General features: G+C 38.6%; 1 protein-coding gene across 1 annotated transcript in view; it reads left to right on the top strand.

The window, feature by feature from the left end:
• Positions 1-4,372: 4,372 nt before the first annotated feature.
• Positions 4,373-20,757, top strand: part of WDR70 (WD repeat domain 70) — a 136,990-nt gene continuing 120,605 nt past the window's right edge. The window contains exons 1-5 of the mRNA XM_054003062.1: positions 4,373-4,476; positions 4,567-4,629; positions 4,745-4,828; positions 6,680-6,794; positions 12,221-12,428. Of these exons, the coding sequence (XP_053859037.1) occupies positions 4,455-4,476; positions 4,567-4,629; positions 4,745-4,828; positions 6,680-6,794; positions 12,221-12,428 (492 nt within the window). The 5' untranslated portion in view covers positions 4,373-4,454. The remainder of the gene's footprint in view (positions 4,477-4,566; positions 4,630-4,744; positions 4,829-6,679; positions 6,795-12,220; positions 12,429-20,757) is intronic.

Genomic DNA, 20,757 nt, shown 5'->3' with positions numbered 1-20,757 from the left:
CCTATCGATCTCAGAGATATTTCCAACCTAAATAATTCAGTGGTTATTTGCTGCCAGCCTGATGGGGTACTGTGGAATGACAGTATAGCTCAGATTGATGCAGACATGCAGATTTGGAAAGAAAATCCAAGAAAGAAAAGGCAGTAGTAGTAGTAGCAGTAGCAGTAGTATACTACTATATTAATTATTCTCGTAGAAGAAAATATAAAACTATATGACGTATATATTTTAGATATGTAAGATATAGATGTAATAATGATAAATACTAATAGAATATAAGATTTCTTATTCTAGTCAGCAGTAATTAATAATAAATAATAGAGTTAAATATTGATAATATTATAATGATTAGGGATCTGGAATATCTCTCTTACAAAGCCTTGTAAGAGAGAGAATGGGGCCTGTCTTAGTCTGGAGCAGTCTGAGGGAATTTTATTAATGCATGTAAATATCTCAAAAGCAGGTGCCAAGAGGATGGATCCAGATTGTTTTCAGAGGTACCCAGTGATAGGATGAGGTACAATGGCCATAAACTAAAACACAAGAAGTTCCACCTCAACATAGGATTGTCACAGTGTGTCAGTGCTCAGCGGTGCGCTTGGTGTTAGCGACAGCAGGGGTGCGACATGCCCCCTGCGAGCTCCCAGTTATCAGTGGTCCGGCACAGGAACAGAGAACAGCGACACGGATCTTGGGGTAGAACTGGGGTGATTTACTAGGTGGACGGATGACAGCAAACCCCAAGACACCGACAAGGGGGTACACTGAGGATTTTATACTACAACTCAGGAGGCGTGGTATAGGACAACTAACCAATGAGGGCACGGCAGGGGACGAGTCTGAGGTGGGACTAACATTCTCCAAACCTCCTATCAGGGAAAACAGGGGAGGGGGATAATGCAAAGAAACAACTGGGGCATCGAGTACTAAGAGACTGACAGAGAAGGTTCTGGGGAAAAGGGTAGGGATAGGGAGGATTGACAACTTGGGAGGGGAGGAGATTAGGGAGGAGAATAGTGGGCAAGCTGAAAAAACTTAAAGAAAAACACACCACAACAGAGGATGAATTTCTTTGCATTGAGGGTGGCAGAACACAGGAGCAGAATGCCAGGGCGGTTGTGAAGTCTCCCACTCCGAAGACATTCAAACCCTATCTGAATATGTAACTTGCTCCAGGTGGCCCTCTCTTGGCAAGGGGCTTGGACTAGATGACCTCAAGAGGTCCCTCCCCACCCCAACAATCCTGTGATTCTGTGATTTTGTGTGCCAAAACCAAGATTACATCAGGCTCCTCCAGACTGGAGCCCCTCAAGATCTGAATAAGGGTTTGAGACAAACTTTGCAATTTTTTTTGGTTGTTCATCTGTAACTGGCTGGACACTTATGATTATGCAGTTGCATTGTGAACGTTGTACACTTGGCTAATCTTTTCTTTTGAGGAAAAGAGAAGACAATCCCAACGTGAATGGGCTGACTGAATAAAAACCACTACAATTGAAGTCAGCAGGACTGAGCAGTAACTGAGGGAAAGGTAATTCCAGGAGTGAGTGATTATGTCCCATTAACCACCTACTCAAAAGAGATGCCAGACTCAACTGGAAGAAGTGCACCTACACTAAAAACCACGAGAAATGAGATAAAATCAGCAAACAGCAGTTTGAGTACTAGTTAATAAAGTTATGTAATATGTAACTGATCAATGTTGATGCCTTTGGTTGTTAAAATGTATAAATAGTGTAAAGCTCTGATTATCAGGAGGCCAGCCTTTTGTGAGTTAAGACCCACCTCCCTACTCTGCACAAAGAAGAATAAAGAAATAGAAATACAGGAATGGAAATACTTCACCTCAGTGTGCAAATTGCACACTGGGCAACAAGCCCACGTTCAGGACAACATGGGGACTCCCAAGGCATGCACAGTGTCTCTGTTCAGAGCTGAGGTGTAAGAGCAGATAAAATAGCCTTTGCATGACACTGGCCTGATGCGGCTGCTGTTTTTCCAGAATTTGGGTGACACATCAGAGTTACTGTATCAGGTTTTTAACTTAACAAGGCTGAGTTTTTGTTAAGTGATGTGTCTGCTCTGAAAAGCATAGGCATTAGCAAAATGTCACAGGAAATTTTGGGACTGGGAGAAAATTGAGTTTCCAGAGGGGTTTGGTTTGTAAGTGATGTTTGCTGCCTAAACTGCACCGACTCTCTGCTCCTCAACTGATCCAGCATCCATTCTGGAAAGCTTCACTTATGGCAGAGGCACATGGCACAAAAAAGGAAATCCACCCTCACCCTCTGCTTTCCAAATAAGGATCATAAAGTTAAACTTCAAACCCAGCAGGGTTTACATCACTGTTGAGGTTTAACCCTAGCCAGCCACCAAGCCCCAAGCACCTGCTCATTCACTACCCCACTCCGCAGGATCAGGGACAGATTTGGAAGGGTAAAAGCTGGAAAACTCACGTGTTGAGATAAAAAGAGTATAATAGGGAAAGCAAAAGCCACACACAAAAGCAAAGCAAAACAAGGAATTAAGTCACCACTTCCCATGGGCAGAGGGGTGTTCAGTGATCTCCAGCAGAGCAGGGTCCCATCATGCATAATGATTACTTGGGATGACAAACACCATCACTCCAAATGTTCTCCCCTTCTTCTTTCCCCTGTTTATATACTGAGCACGGTGCCATATGGTCTGGAATATCTTTTTTGCCAGTTTGAGTCACTTATGCTGGCTGTCTCTCCTCCCAACCTCCTATGCATCCTCAATTTCCCTGCCAATGTGGCAGTTTAAGAAGCAGAAAAGACCTTGGCTCTGTAAAAGCACTGCCCAGCAACAACAGAAATATCTCTGTATTATCATCCCTGTGTTCAGCACAAATCCAAAACATAGCCTTGTACTACCCTCTGTGAAGATTAACTGTATCCCAGCTGAAACCAGCATAATGGCAAATGAGGAAGTTCTCTATCTTCTCAAGATTAAGAAGCTAGTGCCTAGTCACCATCAGGGTTTCCCAGGGCTCAATTTTAGGGACCGTGCTCTTTAATGTTCTTATAAATTATCTGGTTGCAGGAATTAAGTCTGATTATACTAAACCAGGAGGAGCTGTTGACTCCCTTGATGGTAGAGGAGCCTAAGAGAGGTTTGGACAGAGAGCTGATCAATCACCAATCACCTAAAATCTAACACGTGCAGATTCTCCACACAGGACAGGGAAATCATGGTTGCACAGAGAAATTGGGGGATGAGAGGCTGGATTGCAGCTCCATTAAAAGCAATCCGAGTTTTTGGGTTGATGTCAAGTTGAATATGAGCCAAGAGTGTGCCACAAGTGACAGCCAAAAGGGCCGATTATGTTGCAGAGTGCATTAGGCACAGCACCACTGGCCAGTCCAGGGAGGTGGCTATCCCATTCTACACAGTGCTGTGGGGTTGCACACCCCATGTTGAGTCCTATGAACAGTTTTGGGCACCTCAATTTAAGAAGGACATCACACTGTTAGTGTGTCAGTATTAGGGTGGCCCAGATGACGAAGTTATCGAGGCCGAATTTAAGATGCTGAGGTCACTTGGTTTGTTCAGCTTGGGGAAGGTGCAGAGGGAGCCTCAGGCTGTGGACACACCTTCCTCATGGGGGCAGTGGTCAGGGATGTGCTGACCTCTCCTTGGTGACCAGCGGCAGGACCAGAAGAGACGGAATGAAGCTCTGCCAAGGGAAATTCAGGTTGGACATCCTCACCCTCTGAGAGGGTGGTCAGTCCCTGGAAGAGGCTTCACAGGGAATTTGTCAGGGCACTGTCAGGGAAATTTATTTACAAACATCAGAGCTTTATGTCCAAAAAGGAGACAGAGGAGACCTTTATTCAAATAAAGGGAGAGGCCATGGGGCATTCCCCTGGGGTCTCTCCAATTTTTGGAGGACACAGCCTCCTTTTTATCCTAATTTCCCGGCCGCATTTCCCTTCTCTCTTTCCCCATTGGCTGAGATACTGACTTCCCGATACACCTGATATCAGAGACTTCCCTCTAATGTCTATCCCTCCCTTCTAATTTTTAATTCTTATGGAATTTTTCCCCCCCATTGTTTCTTTCATCTTTCAATGTCCAATTTCATTTATCAGCAACCCTAAAGCTTATTTGTAAAATCAAATATCTTTTTCGATTCATCAATCAGTGGAATCCTTCCCATTGTTTATCTCTCAGTGCTAGTTTCATCTACGCAGATCCACAGGTTGTTTGTAAAGACAAATCTGCCATTCCTCTCAGCACCAAGCCTGGTAGAGCTTAAGGAGCATCTGCTGCACAACACGCACAGAAACGTGGTTTGGTCTCATGCGGTGTTGCGACGAGCACGAATTCCGACTCCCGGATGCTGTTGCGTTTCTCCGCTCGAAAGGAAGCTCAGCTGTCCCCGCCCAGCCGCTTCCTGCCAGCGCCTGTTGTGGATCCGGGGCAGGCGTAGCATGGAGCCAGCGGCCGAGGGCGGTGAGGGACGGGCGCGCCGGGGCTGAGGCGGACCCAGCTCAGTCGCGGCCCCCGCTCACCTCCGTGGTTTCTTCTCCCCTCTCATTGCAGATGCAGAGATTCTGGGGACACCCGACCCGGAGCTGGCGGCCACCATGGGCTTCTCCGGCTTCGGTGCGTGGCGATGCGGCCGGGAGGGCCGGGGGCTGGCTGGCGGAGAGGACGAAGCCGTAGTGCCTGTCACCCCCAAGTGGGCTTGTGTTCCAGTGTCCGTTTGCTTCATTTCCAGGGAAGAAGGCTCGGACTTTCGACCTCGAAGCCATGTTTGAGCAAACGCGAAGAACTGCAGTGGAGAGGAGCAGGAAAGTCTTGGGTAAGAAGTGCGAGCGTAGTTGGGTCTTGCATTTTAAAACATCTTTTATTGTGCTCCCTCGGGGAGGTAATTGAAGTGTCTCTGATTGGTTGTGTAGAAAATAAAACAGGAACGCAGTTTTGTTCGAGGAAGGCAGCCCTGAACAGCTTGGGCTTCGATGAACAGTAATTAATTTGCTGATGTTGTCTGAGGGTGTTAGAGCAGTGTGCATGTCCAAAGCTTCTGTTATGCATAGCTTGCAGATACAGGAAGAATACAGAAACTCTTTACTTTCTTCTTCTACTTAGCTGTGTATTTATTTTGGAAGAGAAATTGGTACAGACAGCTTTAATCTAGAGACAGCAGAAATGAGGCAGCAGAGTAGCGAAGAAAAAATGCGTGTCTTAGACCAAGGAGCAGATTGTATAGCAGCCCACAAATGTGTTGCTGCCTTCTGCTGAGCTGGGAGTGGGCACTTTTTGAGGGTACTGCTTTGTGAGAGATGGGGAAAATTGTATAATTTTCTGCCTGTAATCAGGTGAACATCAGCTCAAACAAGGTCTCTGAGGACAGTCATGCATGTTCTACAAAACTCTTTGCCAACTGAGTTATTAATGCTTTTTCCTTCCCCTTCTTTTTTTTTTTTTTTTTTTTTTTTTGCATTGGCTGAATCTAAACACAGCAATGTATGTATATCCATGTTGGAAGCTTTTTTATGTTTGATACTTGTTCAGGTTGAGCTACCTTTCCTTATGAGGAACTATTTATTTACGTAATATTTTTGTTTAGTAGGGAAATTCAGTAAGTGATTGCAAAAATACAATGTTTTTAAGTCAAGATATCTTGACCTACATCTTGAGTATGTCCTCTCCCTTACCTTGCAGCAGTCCATGTCCCAGTCCACCCCCAGGTTTCTAGGCTTATACTCATAAAAGAAACGCACAGCATTTTGTTGTTTATAAAATTGATAATTTTGACAAAAATCACAGAGCCTTGTATGTAATTCAGCTGTTTAACTTAGAAACAAATTTTAGTATTGAGACTATAGCAATCAAGAATACGTATGTGTTGTGGGGGTGGCTTAATGTGAGCTCTTATTTTCAGATTTTTTGAGATACATTTCTGCTTTTTAGCTTATTGGAATCACTGTGATAACTTGGATGTGTCTCCCCCACTACCTGATTTGTGGAGCTGAGATCAAAATATGTTTCCTGGTTCTATATCTTGCAGCTATTTGTATTTCTCTTCAGTGGGAAGTGTTTCCTAGCTTTGCTGAAAAAATGTTTGTCTTTTTTATTTATCTAACAGAGAGCAAAATAGAACACAATGTTTGTTATTTAATATGAGATGGAAGGTTTTGTTTGCTTTGATTTTATTGCAGTGTTTCATAAGGATTCTTTTTCAGTGAGTTAATTAAGAACTGCTAATATAAGCAGCACTTTGTGTGCTTAAATTATTTAAAATTCACCTATTTACACATGTGTATACTTTAACTGCACTAATTTAGTTCCATGTGCTATGAAAACATCAACATTTCTGTAAAGTGATCATACTGTTTTAGTATAATGTTGAAAATAATTGAAATATCAGCATCCTTGTATGATCAACTTACGTTTGATGTCAGGTACCAGTGAACAACTGGGAGGTGTTTACGTTGTCCTTTTGATTTTTTGTTGAGTGATCATTGCAGTAGCAATGGAAATTTAATATATATTAAAGAGTATCATAAATCCTTTAATTGCTGTTACCTTTTTAAGTACTTAATCTAGGTCTGAAAAGGAAAAAAGCTGTCTTAGTCTCATTAGCAAGCCAGTAGTTTTAGTATTTGTAAAAGGCTTGTTTATTTGTTATTTTTGTGATCTCCCTATTCAGAGGCCCGTGAAAGAGAAAAGGAAAACCAGACTGAAAAGGAGTTTAGAATTCCATGCACTGCTTCATCAGTTTCAGCATCCAGTGCAACAGAACCTGGGTCTACATTAACTGAAAGGTACTTAGATATGATGAGAGATTCCATGCAGCACCTTTCTTATCTGAGGAGGGTGTTGGCTTGTTTTGATAACATGAGTATCATTTAGCTTGTGTGAATATGTCTTGTTATCTTAAGCATTTCAATGGGAATACTGAATTTAAACTTAAAAAAAAATCTTTCTTAAAGATACGTCAATATTTGCAAATACTGATATTATGTATATTCAATAGGCAATTTTGCTGCTTCCTCCTTGATCGTGTTCTGCGTACTTTTTAAAAAATAAGAATAATGCTGTTATCCATGTATTTTTCGAAAATATTAGGGCAAATACAGTGGCAACATGTGATGACTTTATTAGCAGCTATTGTACCCACCTGTGTACAGAATATTCTTGTTCACGCCTGATGAAAAAGAAGGCAAAGCAGGTGGACAGCCTCTGTGTGCAGATTTTATTGAGTAATGGTGAGGCAGAGAAAGCTTTTATTTTTACTTCAGTTTGAAGTTTATTCTTAAACTTTTGTCTATTACTGACAAGCAATATATGCTATGGATTTTGGAGTTTAAATTCTGGGAAATCAAAAGTAGATGAGGGCAATGGGGACCACATAACTCCATTATGTGGCAGGGCTGACAGACATGAATGTGTTGTACATTTTTAGGTTCCTGTATCTATGGAAGTTTAACAACCCATACAAGACTCTAGTAGACCTCTATATATGCATATGATGGGCTGATATGTGGTAGGTTATTATAGACAAACTTGTAGAGTTTCAGACTGAACAAATTTTTATTAGAAAATTTTGGTTTTGCCATTTGGTCTTTGGAAAACCTGAGCACTCTCACTAAAATACTTGATTGCACAATATACTACTACTTTGTGTATCCTTTTTTTGTCTTGTGCTCAAGGAAGAATATTTTGTACTTCCGTTTGCTTCTGATGGTCTTATATACCCATTTGATGACATCATGATGGATGACAAGAATTTAAATATAACATGGTTGTGTATTGCAAATGGGTGACTTCAACATACATAAGCAATTCAAACAAGTTATAAAGTGGAGAGGGGTCAGGCAATATAGAGGCTTTCCAGAATTATCTCGTTCTTCTAATTGACTTGACAAGAGAGACCTCCAGGGACTTAATATAAAGGAAGATAACAAATACATTTCAGTATGCTGAGTTATTAGGTAGGCTCTGGTAACTTATCAGAGTTCTGTTCATAGTAAATTTTCTTTGTTTTTCTTTTTGTTTTTTACTACACATTAAGAAGGAAGGGCTTAACATGAAAAGCTCTCCTGAAAGTTTTATATTGCCATGTAAAAAGGATACGTAGCTTAGTTCTTAAATGTTAAACCATGAAACTAGAAAGACATACTGTTGTGACTCAGTCTTAATTCAGAGGAACAATCCTGCAGCTGCCAGTTTTAGTCTGAAATACAGGATTTTCTAGTTCTTTTTATAACAAAGATTTTACTCACTGAATATTGATCTAGTATGCATAGCAACTTTTATTATCTGATAATGGCAACACTTTATTGAATTTTAAATTTTTAAAATTATCGTAGCTTTTTAAAATTATCAGAGTAGCCCTTATACTAATTTTTCAGATGTTAAAAAAGTCATTCCAAAATGATGTGGAATATGCGTAATGATTATTTTTTTTCTTGAGCTATTTTGCTGTAGAGAAAAGTTTACAACTATGGTACATAATTTATGCATAAATATAATTACACCTTGTGAAATGAAAGAATCTGTTAGTATATGTAAAGGAAAAACCTGAGAAAATTGGGTGGTATGCAGAAAATGAACACATGGTGGGGATATGCCCACATACTTGCACAACTCTCAGAATGTTTTTTGTTACTGCTCTTTTCAGTGTGCCACCCATGCTCTATTACAGCTTTTTTTTTTCCCGCCTCTTAGAGCTTGTTTTACTTGTTGAGGTAATGAGGGAAAGCAAAAAAAAATTCCTTACACTTTTCTGAATCCTGGGAAAGGGGCTAGCAAAATGGTTCTTATTTCTTTACAGCCCCAGGTAGACTAAGATTGTAAGACTAGAAGTTGAGGGAAACACCACTTGCTTTGTCCTTTCTGTCAGCACCACTCCCAGCTGCTGTCAGAAAGGTAGATGGGCATTTAGTCTGGCTGCATTGGTGTGTTCTTATGTTTGACTTTATCCCAGTCAGGACAGAGGATACCTGTAGCTGTTGCTGGAGTATTTGGCTTTCCCTGCTGTGCTTGGAGTGTGGTGGAAAATTGCACTGCAGCTCTGGCCATGTCACATGCAGAATGCCTGTACTGCCCCTCAGAATACTGAAATGTTTGATTTGATCAATTTCCGTTCCAGCAAATGAGAGAATTATAAAGGAAATTAGGAAGAAATGTATATACTGTTCTTGGATGTCTGTATAAAGATCTGAAAATTTGGGACTCAAGGATTGGAATGGCCTTCTTGAATCATTATGTTGTATATGTCCTTATCACTGCCACAGTTTCTATTTGGTTTCATTCCAAAACTAATTAAATAGTTTGGCTTTTGGGGTGTTAGGAAAATTAATCCACAAACATCAGAGTAAAATCCACATGGCATCTCTGGAAGGGGCATACAGCCCAAGACCTCCCTTCCCGGGCACATTTCTTTCTAACTCTGTTACTAGTTTTAGCACAAATCAAACAACTCTCAATAGCTCCCTTAGCCAGAGTAAAGAGACCCACATAAAAAGCAGCATGTTTTGAGGAAGGCTTCTGCCAGTCCTCGGGAGCCCCAATGACTCCCTTCATGAAGTTGTTTTAACAACTGTAAGGCCAGAGCTTTTGGTATCCACTGCTTACCATCCCTTGTAAACCAATTATCCCCTCTTTTCTCTGCTCCACTCTTTTTAATTATCTCAAGTTCCTCTGGTGGAAAAGACATTTTCTCTGGCAGTGGTGCAGTTACTGGGAGCAAAGGGAGGATCGTAGAGATTTTTGGCTACAATGCAGTTTTCCAAGCTTCTTCATTAGCCAGTTGGTTTCCTATTACCTCCTCTGAGCACCCTGACTTGATGTCTATTATTGCTAACTTTTTTGGTAAGTTCACCACCTCCAATAGGCAAGAGATTAAGCTCTCATGAGCTAACATCTTTCCCCTGCAGATTAATAAACCTCTTTCTTCCCACAGTTTCCCAAATGCATGTATCACCCCATATGCATATTTAGAATCAGTAAAAACATTCACTGTCTTGTCCCGGTATAACTCACAGGCTCTCACGAGGGCATATAGTTCCGCTGTCTGAGCTGCTGAGCTGACCGGGTGGGCGGTAACCTCCCCCCTTCCTTTAATTGCTTTGCATTCACGATAGAGTATCCTGTAAATCCTTTCCGTTCTATCTCCCTTGAAGACCCATCAATAAACACATATTCTCACCAAGGCCAGGAAGTGTCTTGCAAATCTTCCCTATACGTGTTTGGAGATCGATCATCTGAATACAGTCATTGGTTTCTTCCTGGCCCCTCTCCAGGGCCGGTCAAACAGGAGGCTGGGTTGAACCCTTCCCCACTTATAAATTCTAAATCATCCTGTTCCATTAAACAAGATTCATACTGTAATAACCGAGTGCTGGTCATCCACTTAGAGGCTCTTTCAGTTAACAAAGCTTTAATCTGTTGAAGTGAAACTTCAACAACCAGACACCCTCCCCTTGTCAGCTTTTGGCCTCAGCCACCATGAGGGCTGTGGCTGAACAGTTCTGCAGACAACGGGACCAGCCTCTGGCCACCAGGTCTAACAATTCTGAAAAATGAGCAACAGGCCACCTTGTTCCTCCATGCTCTTGCACCAAAATTCCTTTAGCATTATCCTGTTTAACATCCACATACAGTTCAAATTCTTTTCTGAGTCTGGAAGAGCTAAGACTGGGGCCTTAACTGTTAAGAAAATTAATCCACAAACATCAGAGCTTTATGTCCAAAAAGGAGACAGAGGAGACCTTTTACTTTATCTGAATAAAGGAAGAGGCCATGGGGCATTCCCCTGGGGTCTCTCCAATTTTTGGAGGATGCAGCCTCCTTTTTATCCTAATTTCCCAGCCACATTTCCCTTCTCTCTTTCCCCATTGGCTGAGATACTGACTTCCCAATACACCTGATATCAGAGACTTCCCTCTAATGTCTAACCCTCCCTTCCAATTTTTAATTCTTATGGAATTTAGTTTTTTTTTTTCCCATTGTTTCTTTCATCTTTTAATGTCTAATTTCATTTATCAGTCACCCTAAAGCTTATTTGTAAAAGCAAATATCTTTTTCAATTCATCAATCAGTGCAATCCTTCCCATTGTTTCTTTTGTCTCTCAGTGCTAGTTTTATCTACCAGCATATCCACAGGTTGTTTGTAAAGACAAATCTGCCGTTCCTCTTAGGGGAAAAGATGAGTTTGCTAGTGTAGGAATGCATATCAACTTTCAAAATGCAACTCTTTTGCATATAGTATTATGAAGTTAGTTTTGAGGTTAGCTTACTTGAAGAACTTTGAAGATCCTAATCTGTGCCTCACATGCTAGAAAACCTTCCCTTTGGTAAAAGGATATTGACTGCCCCATTATTGTAGAGTAAAAGAAGCTATATTTTTGTTGGATTTGTTAGGCAGTCATATTCTGATCTAGGTCTTTAAATTAGACAAGCTATCAGGCATACAAACCCTGCTCTTCACTCTTAACATCTGAGGACTTAAGTCATGTTGGCTTTAGTTTATTCTCTTTTCTTCCTGAAACGCAGTTTCAATTGCTTATCCAACAAAACTTTTTTCCCATGCAACTTAGTACCTGCTTGTACAACTGGTTCTGGAGGCAAAGCAGGGCAACATTCTCTGTCACACTTACATAGGGCAGAACCAATTTTCTTATTCTTTCGTTATGTTCCTAAACTTTTGTGATTTTTATTATAGTCTTAAAATGATAACCTAAACTTAAAAAAAAACCCAAACAAAACAATACCACTATTGTTTAACAAAGAAACAGGAAAAGAAGACTGTTTTTTTCAGCCTGCTCATTTAAAAATTCTGAAAATATAAGCTCCCTAATGAAGCCTTGAACATTGAGCTTCTCTCTCTTAATAGACCTACTGCCCGTTCGAGCTGCCAGCAGAGGGAGTGTGGGTATTTTAAATAAACTGCACGAACATAGACACAGCAACTCAGTTCTTCAGAAATTTCCATATGCCAAAATGATGTGTTTGCACAACCAATTTGGGCAATAGCAGAATGGTAATTTAATGTAACTTTTGAAACACTTGAGAGTGTTTCAAAAGATGATGGTGGGCCTACACTCTGTTAATGAAAGTTAGTGTGCGTTTTGCTGCTAATTTTGGTGTCTGTTGATTTGCAATAGTGCTCAACATCTTTTAGCTGAAAATTACAGTGGAAGTGACAATGTTCTTCAAATAGTAATGTTTTAAATTTTCCTTGCAGAGAGGCAGCATGTAGTGAAAGTGGGGACAACTCAAATGAGGCGTTAAGTGGTCCTTCTATGCAATCCCAGACTTCTGCTAAAGGTCCAGCTGAGAATACTGATGATGATGATGACGATGATGAAGAATTCATTGGGCCACCACTTCCCCCTGGGTTCAAAGATAGTGATGATGACAATGACAATGATGATACAGAGGAGGAAGATAGTGTAAGTAGTTTGTTTCTCTTTAATGTTTTAATAGTTTGAGTGGGCTCTGATTTGTATGTGGGCCATTCCTTTTTGATAGAATTCCCAGGTGATGTATGACTTATTCACATGCAGGTTTTCTGTTTTTCTTGCAGTTTTTCTGTTTCTCTAATGATAATTCATCAAATGCAAATAATTATTTTTATTTAAAAATATCAGGATTTAAAACAGAAATACCCATGTGAGTCTCAAGGGTAATTCAACCCATCAATTAGTGTGTATTTATTTTTTTGTTTCCATGTTATGAAAGAACGAGATAAATAAATATTTAGTGTGGCTGTTTTAAATGGTTTATTTCCCAAAGCATATGTTGAATATTGTACAAGAAAGAGGAGGCAGAGATGGGCTTGAATCTAGGGAGAACAATTGTACCAAAACTGTTTTTAGGAAATTAAATCTGGTAGCTGCAGGCTAGTTGCTTGGTTGGTTATTTTTGTTTATTTGTGTTTATTTTTTTTTTTTTTTCTAAATAAGTGCCAGACCTGTTTGTTGTTAAGAATACAGAATTTTCTATCAATGTTGAAATCAAGAGACCCTCTAACAGCCTAACTTTGGTATCACAGATGTTTAGTTAACCAGCCTTCCTCTATTTAGGCATCTGGATCTAGTACTGGCTGGTGTGGCTTAGTGGTTTAAGGGTTACAGTGGTAGTGCTGGATTGGACCAGATGATCTTTAAGGTCTCTTCCAACCTTGATTATTTGATGATTCTGTGAAAAGATGAATGGTTTGGTGTTTGTTTTTCAAAACTGCCTGGATGGAATATTTTGTGGCATTGGGTTTTGTGTGATGGTTTCCAAGTGTAACAACAATGATAGAAGTCCTTGAGAATAGCCTCACTTATTGCTGTATTGAACCGTCTGGTAAAAGAAAAAGACCTCTATGTCCTGTTACACAAATGTAAACCAAACTAAAAAAAACTGAATTTCCAGGTGTCCCAAGACTTTCCTTTTGACTTTTCTTTTTTTTTTACTGGGGATTCAGTTTGTTTTTTCTTCTTCTATAACATCTCTTACCTTGCATGTTTTGAACTTACATTTTAAAGTTTAGAGAACTCGTTTTAAATGCTTGAGAGGAACTTCTCAAGCCATGACAAAACTAATTTTTAAATGAGCCTAAACTTATGTGATGACAAAGTTTTCTCTTTTGTTTTTTGTATAAGTGATGGGAAATTTTGGTGTCTTAGGTGTTTATATCACTTTGTCTGATTCACTATGATTTGCCTATGATTTCTATAATTATCAAATTGTACATTTTAGTCCCATATCTCTTGTGATTGTATCTGTACCCCTCAGATGAGTTGTTCTGTTTCAGGGAACCATGAAGGGATAAATCTGGAATTTTCCTTGAGAATAACATAAACCCTAAGTTTACTCACCGTTGATCTGTGTTAGGAATTCCCTTAACTTCTAGCTGTTAGGGCACTGTGGAGTCAATCTCTGTTCCTGAGGGCATCATTAGACTCAGTAGGTTTCAATTGCTATGGGTCACATTATATTAAAATCACTGTTTCTTTGCTGCCAACTTCTCCAAAGGCAAAACAATTTGCAGAAACAGCTGACTTTACTTTAGCCTGTCTTTATCAGTAGTCACTGTGCTGATCAGCTGTTTCAATTTCTAACAAGATACTGGTATTTATTTTTTATTCATGCATATTTGAATAATGCTACAACTGGTTTGATGAAGTGAATTTACTGGCGAACAGAGTTAAAAGACCCTAATGAAAAGTTTCAGACAGAAAGATAACTTACAGTCTCATGTGATTTAAGTTTGTCTGAACTTAAGACAATAGTTACAAAACAGTCTAGAATAGATTAGGTTGAGAATAAGCAGAGCAGCAGAAATATGAGACTTGTGGGTTTTCAGTCTAAACAGTTAATTTATAACTGGGGAGATTTTGTGTCAGTGTGAATGCCAGAGGCCTTTGGGGTCTAGAGCCTTCCCTTACTGCTGCTCATGAACTCAGTTATTTTCTTTCCTGTGAAGGGAACAGGAAGCAGCTGTGCTTTCCTGGTTTCCTGTTGATCGATTGGTGATCACAGTATGATCTTGTGAGCCCCAAGGAAGGAAGGTTTTGCAGTTACGAGAACTCTGTGATTCCTTTCTTTTGCTTGTACATAGCCTGTGGTTGATATGCATGGGTGCAGAACTGAGACAAGAGAAACTGAAAGTTGAATATTTTTTCCCAGATGTAGTGTGAGACCCTCTCTTTTATTATCATATTTTGCTGCTGAAATAATTTATTGAAAACAAAATTATCTGTGGTTTTGATCCTGAAGGAATCAAATTTTTCTTTAGTAGTTCTAGGTGTTGCAGTATATGATTTGTAATCTGAAGTCTTCTGAATTTTATATAACAGATAAAATACACTGAAATACTGTGTTTACCCTGACATTTTCCCACTATCGCTCAAGCCTGACTTTAGATGTGTTTTTTTTTTGTTTGCTTGGTTTTTTTTTTTTTTTTTTGGTTTTTTTTTTTTTTTTTTGCTATTGCTTGTTCAGTTGTTTTTGCTTTCTTATGACAGACTGTCAGTAGAGACATTTGTCCGATTGGGCTTGCTATGAGGCAGACAACTTTTGAGTCCAGGGTTGGCCCAGGACTGTCCAGCTTACACAGATTGTTTTACTGGATAAGCATTAAGATGGAAGGAGTAGCTGGTGATTTTTTTCTTTGATGGGAATTTTTCATACCTTCTTGGTGTTTTTATGCATTGCTCAGTGTTTTGAATTGGCATTGGTATTTTTTGAGTATTATGCATTTTTGTAATTTGCATAAATGCAGACAAAACACAACTTTTTAACAGAGCCTTAGATATTGTATTAAATGTGTGAATTCTGACTTGAGGTATTTTTTTCCCCAAATTGATATAAGTTCTTTTGATATACGCTAGTCTTTGTGGTGCTGTTCTAAAGGATTTTTCTGTGTTTGTTTAATCTGTGTTCATATTGATGATTAGTTATATTTAACAAATAAATATTTAGATTAAATGGCTTGCTAATTTAATATCATTCACTTCCATGTGTGTCAAAAGTGATGATACTTAACAAACCACAATATGCTTGTGAGTATTTATCCAAATGCATTACAATACTTGTTTTGTAGTAGTGTAAGGAATAGTGCTCTATCAAGTACATTTTAAGGATTATAGGTAGACGTGGTATTAATTCCCTCTGATAATTTCCTCTTGGTTTAATATCCTGTTTTATATAAAAGGCTTGCATTAATTTGAGGAGTGAGGAAAATGAAAGCTGGCTTTTTGAGTTGTGATCAGCACTTGTTTTCTGTAGTGCCTTTTCTTCTAATGGTGTAAAAACCTGGTGGGATTGTCAAGTGTCCATTTTTCACATGGTTGTAAGCTGAGAGGAGGAGGGAAGAAGCAGAGCATCTTCTGTAATGTGGAGTTTTTCAAGGTCGAGCTAAACCTTTCTATGAAATGTCAGGAAAAGCTTTAAAAGATAAACCAGCTCATTTTGCAAGAGCGCAAATGGATAATGAGGGCAATATTGCATGTGGTAAATTTTGGATTGGGAAATACAGTAGAGGCTTGGCTAGCTTTTTTTCCCTGGCAAAATGCACTGGAAATCTGTCTGATATCTATGCGCTCAAAACCTGTCTGAAGACGGACAAAGACTAGCAAGAGCGACTGTGTCAGGATTGGTAGGTAGACAGATTTAAATTTAGGACATAAACATTTTTCCAGGGAGTGGATTACACGTGTTACAAGACTTTAGTCAGAGAGCGTGTATTTGTCAATGTTCTCTTCTACATGTCATTAGAAAATGTGCTGAGATCTTTAACAAAACGTAATGTAGTTTTAGCATCTTGTGACACTTTTTCTGGCTTGAGGCAACAGGTAAAGGGGATTGTTAAAGAATTTTCCAGATGTATTTGCAAGGATTTACCTTCTGTTTGGAGGTGAGTAACAGTTCATTCTCCTTTGGAACAGAGAACGGTTTCTCCCTGCAGCACCAAAGGGATACTAATCATGTTGTAATTATGTCCCTGAAACAAGTACAGCCTTGGGCTGTGAAGAGGCCCAAGGCTGTACTCTGATTTGACCTGTTCCCAAAATGATAGCATAGCTATATTTCAGGTTTTGGAATTATTTAGAGATGTTTAATTTTTTTTTTTCAGAAGTTTAACAGGACATACCACTAATACTTGTTCAGAATGCAAGGAAGCGGTTTCCTGCTGATTTAGATGGAGAATTTAAGTAGACTGTAATTGCTCCAATTAGAATTTGGCTATGCTATCAGACCAAAAATTGTAGTGTTGTAAAAATAAATAAATGTTATGGGAATTTTTAGTCATCCTAAGGATTTGTAAGATTTAGACTGAGAATTATCTGTTGTGTAACTGCTGAATTTTATTTACCCAGTCATGTTTCATCTTGTCTAAAGAGGAAAAAGTAGAGTAAGCTGAACAAAACAATTTTTGTATGCAACAGAGACAGAAAAGTGTGGTTTTAAGGGTGAGAGGCTTTGTCTTTCAACTATTTCTAGTTATTGAGAAAAAAATAGGTAGCAGTTAACCATTACTTTCAATTTGCTTGTGTGTTACATTCCTGTATAAACATGAAGTAAATGTTTTTTTCATATATGTGCATGATATGTTCTTAAGTCTTAACAATGAAAATGAGGTAAATGCATTTTATTTATATTAAACATGGTACAAGTTGTGGCATTTTTCTAAGGATCATTGATGTGGTGCAAAGATTGAGAAAGATTATATCCAAAATGAGTTAAAACAGATTTGCAAACTTTGAAAAAATTAGAAGAAAACAAAATAATTGGTCTGTCTTCCAATGTGAGAAAATCACACAGAAGCTGTAAAGAAAGAAATACTCAACTTAAGAAACAGAGATCTTCATATGGAGAGGAAGCCAACAAGGTAATTCCCTTATGGAATGTTGATCTTGATAAAAAGGCATGGAGTATTTGCTCATCACCTCTTCAACCAAGTGCCCCAGAGTTCATGATTACCAGTTGTTCCTAGAGTGTACTTGCAAGATCTCTATTGCTTGATTCTGCACAACTTAACTTTGTAAGGCCAAGCCTTCTCGGCTGTATACCACACTATGCTTTTTGGTGGATGATACAGATTTTAATTGATTTGTAATATGACAGAATATGAAAAATTTTAGAATGTTTCCCCTACAGACAGGTACTTAGGGTCCTGTGAGTTGGTTTCCGGAAATATTTTGTGAGAACATTAAGAAGCATATATTTGTTGACTGTGAGGTGCTTCAAAGTTAGAGAGAGGTGATTTTACCAGTCTTAAATAAAATGTGGTACAGAACATAATTATAGTTTTTACTGCAGTTCAGAGATCTTCTTATGTCCTGTTTTTACTTTTTATCAGCTCTTTTAGAGACCCTTTACCAGGTCAGCTTTAGCTAGTGTAGCCTGTAGAAAGCCTTCTTTAGGAGCTGCTGGTACCATTTCTGTGTTTAAGACTGATGCAAGGTGTTCTTCATCCCAAGGCCAGATATGTGGTGGCTGTAAACCTTGCACAGTTAACACATGGGATCCTTATGCTCATCCCTCCAAGACCCTTGATTTCTTTATAGCCACAAGATTTTGTGGAAGCTAATGTCCTCTACTGTGCTTGGAGGGATAGTAGACATGCATAACTTTGAGACTGTACAATTTTGTGACCTACCCCTTAATGAAAAAAAAAATCTTTCTAAACACATACCCTGCATGTTTATCTCAGTCACAAGACTGTACTTTTGATACAGTATTATTTAACAAGAATGGGTGGTTGCAATGGTACATGCAATGATAAATGCAACACACTCCTGAACATTGGTACATGCAATGGTATATGAACGTTCTATCCTGAATATTACTTTTTTACTTCCAGTAGAAGTTGGGATATTTGGAAGTGAAGATACTGAAATTAAGTTATTCTTTGAGAACAAAAACCACAGTCAAAACGCAGTGGTGACTACCTTTTTACCTAATGCTTGATGCATTTTTTGGCCATTGCAACAAATTTCCTATATACTTTTAAAAAGAAGCACAAATAGCATGTTGTTTCTATCAGTGTTAAAATATATAAAATCTTTTTAAATTTGACCATGGAACTAACAGCAATGGTCATGCTGTGTTCAGCCTTGGCATCACTATGGAAAACACAAATTGAAGATAAGAGGTTTGCTCTTTATTTGGTATGTGAGTGTTATCTTTTTGAAAAGTTGTTTGTGCTCTAAACAGAATAATGAGAAATACAGGTACAGAGTACTCTTGCTTTAATCAAGAGGAAAATGAAGTGGTTGATAACAAGTATTTGAAATATTTATGGTGGGGATGAATAAATAATTTAAAAGGATTGGATTTGAAGGGAGAGTGTAAGTGACATGCAGTTACACTTCCTCTCCAGAACAAGTCTTCACAGGATTTTTGATGAACAAATGATTTATGTTAAACTGTTGGAAATGCAGACCACTCCAGTGGAATCCTTGGAGAGCAGTTTTGTTGACTGTAGGAATGTCTGCTGTTTGTTTAAAAGACAGCTTTGGATTTTTATGAATATGAGACTACCACACATATTGTTTTACAACTGCTGCAGTGGCATCTCTTATTTGCAGGTGAGCACTTAGCAGTATACAGGGACTACAAATACTTGATGCTAACAGTATCCAGATTACACAAAAATCACACTGAATTTCCTTCCTTTTATTTATATTTTAAAGCCTAATAAAATTATTTTTAAATTCTTAGAATCTTGGATAGTATTTTATTGCATTAGCTTGTGTACTGTTCATGAATGTTTATTTGACATACCATTGTAAGTTAAGATTAACAAATATTCAAATAACCAAATACAGAAAGAAGAAAGACTTTTGATTTGGATTATTTGGATGTGTGGGATTAATTTTAGTGAGCATTCTCATGTGGTGAAACACAAGGGCATAAATAAGGGTTGAACTCAGTCAGTCATAGTGACCTTTTGCAGTACAGAGGCCCCTTAGGTCATCTTTCATATAATAATGAGTATGAACCATGTCATGATTTGGGAATGGTATTCCCCAATTTAGTACTCCCATTAAAAAGAAGACCATGAGCTGCTCCCTCCCTCCCTCTGGTGGGAGACACAAAAGGCATAGATCATGGATTTAGATAAAAACAATTTACAGGATACAGCAATGGATATGAAAGCAAAGAGTAACAGTATTAATAAAGAATATTAATAACCGAAGTGTGCAAAGAGGGTGATTCACGTGGAAAATGGTCTCCACACCTGGGACAGTTAAGCGAAGGTGAATGGCTTCTGATGACTGGAAAAGGAACGCCCTTCTCTTGGAAGAGTCCCTTTTCCCTGCCCCTGGCACTCACATGAGGTGTAACTGAGTAGTATAATGTCTTGTCCATGCCCCCTTATTCCGATCTGGGCTGGAGCCAGGACAATGCAGGAAATAAATTCTGGAAGAGCTGTAGAAATCAGGAATAGAACTTATTTTTCTGCATATGACTGAAACTTCTGTTGGGGAAAAAAATTGGCTTTGAAGAGTTTTCTTACTCAGTTAATTAATTCAAGTATCTAGAATGAAAGCAGAAACTAGAATTCTAATTAATATTATTTTCATGGAAATGTTAGAAAGTCTGCCTTGTTTTTTTCAGTCAAGTGTTTCACAAATATTGCAAATATAGTGGTATTTCCCCATCACTTACTGTAGGGTGTATATTTCTAGAGCAGTTCAGGTGTCAGAAAGAGATGATAACCTTTATTAAGAGTTGCAATATCCTATGAATGAGGACAAATTTTATATTAATGTCTTCCACTACTAGTTTGTGTATTAGCTGTTCTTTTCCTATTATGTACTACAGGCAAAACATGGGATTTAATACTTTAATTTAAAGAGGGAAACAAAAAAAAATAAATCATGTTATACATATAACCTTTTTCTTTTTTCTGTTGTGTTAAAAATGGAATTGTCAACTTTGGAAGATTTGCTGGAGGATGGAAAAGTTACTTAGGATTTATGCAGCAGTGTGTTTCTTAGCTCAGTAATTTTTAAAGTTTCATGCATTATCTTCATTTATAAAGGTATCTTTTTCTAACCAGCCTGTTACTTGGGGTGTTTTGGACATGCTGGTCTCTGCAAAGAAGGCAGATGTGCATATCAGGTTATGTGTGGCATCTTGGGCATCAGCTGGCTTTCAGTGCCACCAGATTTGTAACTTTTTACAGTTCAAATAGTCAGTGTTTGTCTCTTGCAAAACTGATGCCATGAAGTAACTGATCTTGTTTTAAATGTATGAATAAAGATATTTCTCAGTGAC

This window comes from Vidua macroura, chromosome Z (assembly GCF_024509145.1).
Source record: "Vidua macroura isolate BioBank_ID:100142 chromosome Z, ASM2450914v1, whole genome shotgun sequence".
NCBI lineage: Eukaryota > Metazoa > Chordata > Aves > Passeriformes > Viduidae > Vidua > Vidua macroura.
This window is presented reverse-complemented; position numbering and strand designations above follow the sequence as displayed.